We start from the raw sequence: 6,000 nt of genomic DNA, 5'->3' as shown, positions 1-6,000 counted from the left end.
TTGCAGATTTCAGTGCTCTGGAGTACGCCCCCGGGCTTTGGAATTTTTTAAATACTTCCAGGTAATTCTAAAGTGCAGCTAAATTTAGGAACCACTGCCCTGTGGCTGGATTTGTCTTTGACTACTAACATAAAGGCTGGCGGTTCAGACTCATCTGTCAGTGCCATGGAGGAAGGGCCTGGAGATCTGCTTCCTTAAAGATATTAAAAAAAAAAAAATTGCCATCGAGTCAGTTCCAGTTCATGACAACCCTATGTATTACAGAATAGAACTACGCCACAGGGTTTTCTTGGGTGCGATCTTTATGGGAAATCACCAGGCCTTTCGCCACACAGGGACCTTCCTTAAAGATTCCAAAACTGTTGCCATCAAGTCGGCTGCAACTCATAGTGGCCCTATATGACAGAGTAGAACTGCCTCACAGGGTTTCCAAGGCTATAATTTTTACTGAGAGCTGACACCTGGTCTTTTCTTCCGTGGAGCCGGTGAGTCGACACTACTCCACGCCAGCGGGTTTGGTTTTGGTTTTGTCTTGGGTTCTAAGAGGAAGTAGAAAGCATAGAAGAAAATGAATTCCTAAAGTAGACAAGAAGGAGCCCCGGTGGCTCCGTGGCGAAGCCCTCAGCAGCTAACCAAAGGGTTCGAGCCCACCAGGAGCGCAGCAGAAAGATGTGGCAGTCTGCTTCAGTAAAGGTAACAGCCTTAGACACCCAACGGCGCAGCTCTACTCTGTTCTACACGGTCGCTGTGAGTCGCAATCGACTCAAAAGCACCCAACAACAGAGTTGAGAGACTGAGAAACGTGCTAAGAACCCAAACCAAACCAAACCCAGTGCCGTCCAGTCAACTCCGACTCACAGCGACCCTATATGACAGGGTAGAACTACCCCCCAGAGTTTCCAAGGAGCACCTGGAGGATTCGAACTGCGGACCCTTTGGTTAGCGGCCGTTACGCTTAACCATTACGCCACCAGGGTTTCCGTGCTAGGAACAGACCAGTTTAAACGCAAGGTTACTACTTTGAAGAGGGTAGAGGAAATGCGAAGCAGTCACATTAAGCAATGCCTCGGGATCTACACTGTGCCAGGAAGCGCTCCTTTTAGGAGGAACCCCAACCTGCCCGCTGCCTTCTCCTCGCCACGCCGAGCACCGACCTCGTGGCGCCCCTGTGCCCCGAACTCACTCAGATGGGGCGGGCGCCGGGGCGGGGCCTCCCCGAGCATGCGCAGCGCGAGGCGACGGGCGGGGCGGGGCGGGACCTGCTCCCCGCGCGCTCCGTCATCGCCGCCGCCCGCCGCGGACCCGGAAGTGCGCCGCGCCGCGCGTGGGTTGGCCTCAGGGCTCGCCGCGGGCACCTCTGACTGTACGTGGCTGCGCGCCTGGCCGGGGCGCGGAGGCCGTGGCGCCCTGGAGCCGCCGGCCTCTGTCGCCGAGGTAGTGTCGTCCCTGACCATCGCAGACGCGTTCACGGCGGCCGGCGAGAGCCCAGCGCTCGCCCCGCCGCCCCGCGTGGTCCCCAGGAGGTTCATCTGCTCCTTCCCGGATTGCAGCGCCAATTACAACAAGGCCTGGAAGCTAGACGCGCACCTGTGCAAGCACACGGGGGAGGTAATGAGCCCCGGCAGGCCGGCCGGCCGGCCAGGGCGCCCACCCCTACCCTGGGAGTGCGCAGGCCACGTGGGCGTGGCGGCCAGTTCCGGGGACTAGTGAGAGCTGGTGGCGTGGCAGGCGGCTTTCAAGCCCTGCTTTGTGCGTGGATCCCGAACCACCAGTTACGTGCAGTCGATTCCTACTCTTGAACTGTTCCACAGGGTTTTCAGTGGCTAATTTTTTGGAAGTAGATTGCCGGGCTTTTCTTCTGAGGTGCCGCTGGGTGGACTGAACCGCCAACTTTTGGACTCGACCCCTTGCAGTTGAGTCCATTCCGACTCACAGCGACCGTATAGGACAGAGTAGAACTAAAAAACAAAGTTTTTTTTGGCCCATTCTATCAGGGTTCATCTTTAGGGTCCCTGATCAGAATGGTCAGCAGTGGTAGCCGGGCATCGTCTAGTTTTTGTGGACTCAGGGTAGCTGAGACTGTGGTTTCCAAGGAGCAGCTGGTGGATTCGAACTGCTTACCTTTTGGTTAGCAACTGAGCCCTTAAGGGCTGCGCCATCAGGATTCATTTTCCGTATGTGTTCAGTTTTGACTCCTGACCATTGAAGCAGAACTGAGGAAGTGGACAAGAGCCCATATTTTAGGACCACACACCCTTCACATGGGCTTGGGCCTTAATAAACAGCCCTTTCCCTTTCTTTTATCTTGAATCTGGGCCAGCCAGCATGCCCGTAATCTGTAAATATGTGCATGGTTTCAGTCCCTCCACCACCACACCTTTCCAGAGCATTGGCTACTAGTACAGCCATTCCAGACGTCGCTATCTCCCTCCTGGACTGCTGTGGTCTCAGTGTCACTACCTTATCTGCAGTCAGTATGCTTTCTGTGGTGAGAGAAGCAAAACTGGTTATCTGGGGAAGTGTTTTGGTTTTCCCTGTAGGTTCAGATTGGAGCACCCTTCCCAATTTCTGGGTCCCAGGTGGTTGCAGTTAGGACTGTGAGCTGTTTGCTTTGCTTGGCCAGAGGCACCTGTGAGGTCTATCAGGCATGACACCTTTGTTTTAAATAGTATTTTACTGTATTTTCAATGAAGGTTTACAAAGCAGTTTGGGTTCCCATTCAGTAATTTCTACACAAGTTGTTCAGAGACATTGCTTACATTCCTCACAAGGTGTGAACATTCTCTTTATTTCCCATCTACTTGTTCCATTTCCATTAATCTAGTTTCCCTGCCCCCTTACATTCTCATCTTTGTTTTAAAGTAATTGTTGACCATTTGGTTTCATGTAGATTTTTTAAAGAAGCACAGTACTCAGAGGTGATATTCTTTATTTTGTGGCCCAATCAATTATTTAGCTAAAAAATGATCCCAGGGGCTAGTTTTGGTTCAGGGTTGAAAGAGCATCTCAGGGCAGTAGTCTTGGGGATTCCTCTAGTCTCAACTGGCCCAGTAGTTTGACTTTTTTAAAGAATTTGAGCTTCTCTTTCACATTTTTCTCCCATCCTGTCAGCGTCCATCTTTTGTGTCCCTGATCAGAATGGTCGGTAGTGGTAGGTGGGCACCATCTAGTTCTTCTGGTCTCAGGGTAGCCGAGACTGCGGTTTGTGTAGACTCTTTGTCCTGTAGACTAGTTTCTTCTTTGAGTCTTTGGTTTCCTTCTTTCTCTTTTGCTGCAGTTGAGTAGAGACTAGTAGTTGTATCTTAGATAGCTACTTGCAAGCTTTTAAGACCCCAGATACTACTCACCAGGATATAGAACATAAACTTTATGAACTATATTATGTTAGTTGACTGAGTTGCAGGTGAGAGTCCTTTTCCTGTAGCTGTGCCTGGCATTCTCTAAGCACATGCCCAGTGCTTGTCCAGGCTGAGACAACCTGTGGGTTCTTCCGGCCTTGGCTTTGGACAGGTTAGATCGTGCTGTGGGTGGAGATTGTGGCGATGGGCAGCGTAAGTGCATACAGGCGATCTCTAAGAGGGGGTTGGCTGTTGAAGCCCGGTGCCAGGCTAGGACAGGTAAACATGCTGCACTACTACTCTGAAGGCTGCCTGCTTATTTCAAATCGTATTTAGAGCAGGATTTGCCTAGAGTGACTCTGTGAGAAGTTACGATATTTGTGTTATTGTGAAACTCTATGCAGAAAAATGTTGCCTTGGCATGTGTAGTAGGTAACCAACAACACTCTCTGGCGATGGTAGTCCACGGCTTTGCCTGTTTTTGTTGTGTGCCATGGAGCCGATTCTGACTCATTAAAAAAAAAACAAAAAAACTCTTGCCATTGAGTCAATTCCAACTCATAGCAACCCCACGAGACGGAGTAGAACTGCCCCGTAGGGTTTCCAGGGAGTGCCTGGTGGATTTGAACTGCCGACATTTTGGTTAACAGCCATAGTTCTTAACCACTATACTACCAGGGTTTCCTTCTGACTCATAGCGACCCTATATGACAGAGTAGAATTGCCTCATAGGGTTTTTTTTCTAGGCTGAAAGCTACCAGAGGAGCTGATGGGTTTGAGCCACTGACCTTTTGGTTAGCAGCCAAGTGCTTAACCACTGCACCACCGGGGGTCCTTATGACTTGCCTATGAAACAGTTAAGGCTATTAAGTAAGACCAGTGTTTGCACTCTCACTAGGGCAGGGCTTACGTGTATTTTCTCTTCTTCCTGCTAGAGACCATTTGTTTGTGACTATGAGGGCTGCAGCAAAGCCTTCATCAGGGACTACCATCTGAGCCGCCACGCCCTGACGCACACCGGAGAAAAGCCATTTGTGTAAGTAGAGAAACTGTGTTGGGGACCGGTGAATTGAGTTGTGTTGGCATATAGGTATGGTGAAGAAGATACGTTAGCTTACTAGATCAATAACATAAAGCTTTCTTTATTTTTCTTTCCCAGTGTAAGATGAGAATAGTTTTTCTGCATGTGTGTGGAGTCTTGTGGGTCATTTGTACATAATAACATCAAGAAGGAGTTCATCTGAAGGTCTCTGGAGTTAGCATCCTCTCACCACCAACCACCCTCCCCCAGCCCCAGATATCCTAAATGGCAAAACAGCTTCCAGAAGTGCAGAGTTCAGAAAAGATGGAAAATGGCTGGCAGCAGATTCTTGGCTCGGCATTGTCAGGTGTTTATGAACTGATCAGCTGCTGGGCTAATAGATACAAGTATGAAGAAGGAGAGCTTTTAAGAGTTCAGCTTGCATTTTTTGAATTAAGCCTTTCCCCCAATAACATACAAGCTTTCGTTTTATTCTTCTAGAAGCTGCTGAGCATTTCTGAAAGGGTGGAGATACTGCTTTTCTTTTAACTCAGCTACGTGGCTAAAGCAGTGGATTTCAAATTTAGGGTGCACCAGAATCACCAGGAGGCTTGTTAAGCCACAGGTTGCTGGGCCTCACACCCAGAGTTCCCCATTCAGTACTGGTGTGGGTAAGGCCTGAGAAGTGGCATTTCTAGCAAGTACCCAGGTGATAACCGATGCTGTCGATCTGGCTTCCAACACCTTGAGAACCACTACCCAGAATGTTCCAGTGGAAGTACTTAGGGTTTTTTTGTTTTGATTTTAATTTATCTTATTTGTTGTTGTTGTTAAGAATATATACAGCAAAACATAACACCAGTTCAACAGTTTCTGCATGTACAATTCAGTGACATGGATTACATTCTTTGAGTTGTATAACCATTCTCACCCTCCATTTCCTATTGTTCTTCCACCATTAACATAAACTCGCTGCCCCCTAAGTTTCCTACCTAATCTTTCAACTAGTTGTTGTCAGTTTGACCTATATAAATAGATCTTAAAAGAACACAATGCTCAAGGCAGACACTCTTTATCAATTAAGCCGAACTATTCGGTTTAAAGAAGACTTTGGGGGATGTTTTTGGTATACGGTTTAAAGATTTTCTCAGAGCAATAGTTTTGGGTGTTAATCCAGCCTCAGTGACTCCAGCAAGACTGGATTCCATGAGAATTTGAAATCTGTTCTATATTTTCCCCCATTTTGGTTAGGATTTCTCTAAAGAATCTTTGATCACAATGTTCAGTAATGGTAGCCAGGCACCATCCAGTTCTTCTGGTCTCATGGCAAAGGAGGCAGTTAGCCACATTCCATTTCCAAAAACAATTTTCATTAGAGAAAACAAAATAAACTTAATAGATTGTCTCCTACATATAGCTCTGGACATCAGGAAATAGCTGTATAGCAGTTCTTTCAGATGCTAGGATTTAATATCACAATTTTGTTCCATATGATTATCCACAGAGCAATAAGGTTTTCTAATGACCTGAGCTGATTTCTTTTCCTTCTAAGATTATAATGAGTGTGCAGTATCACAGGTCTGGCTAAGGTCCACACAGACAGTCAGAGGTAGGTGAGTATTTGACAGAGAATAACCTTCA

At 47.9% G+C, this 6,000-nt stretch overlaps 1 protein-coding gene across 1 annotated transcript in view; it reads left to right on the top strand.

Annotated features, from left to right (window-relative positions):
* Window positions 1-1,038: 1,038 nt before the first annotated feature.
* GTF3A (general transcription factor IIIA) overlaps window positions 1,039-6,000 on the top strand; it is a 17,025-nt gene continuing 12,063 nt past the window's right edge. The window contains exons 1-2 of the mRNA XM_064275194.1: window positions 1,039-1,608; window positions 4,274-4,374. Of these exons, the coding sequence (XP_064131264.1) occupies window positions 1,039-1,608; window positions 4,274-4,374 (671 nt within the window). The remainder of the gene's footprint in view (window positions 1,609-4,273; window positions 4,375-6,000) is intronic.

Source organism: Loxodonta africana, chromosome 23 (assembly GCF_030014295.1).
Source record: "Loxodonta africana isolate mLoxAfr1 chromosome 23, mLoxAfr1.hap2, whole genome shotgun sequence".
NCBI lineage: Eukaryota > Metazoa > Chordata > Mammalia > Proboscidea > Elephantidae > Loxodonta > Loxodonta africana.
This window is presented reverse-complemented; position numbering and strand designations above follow the sequence as displayed.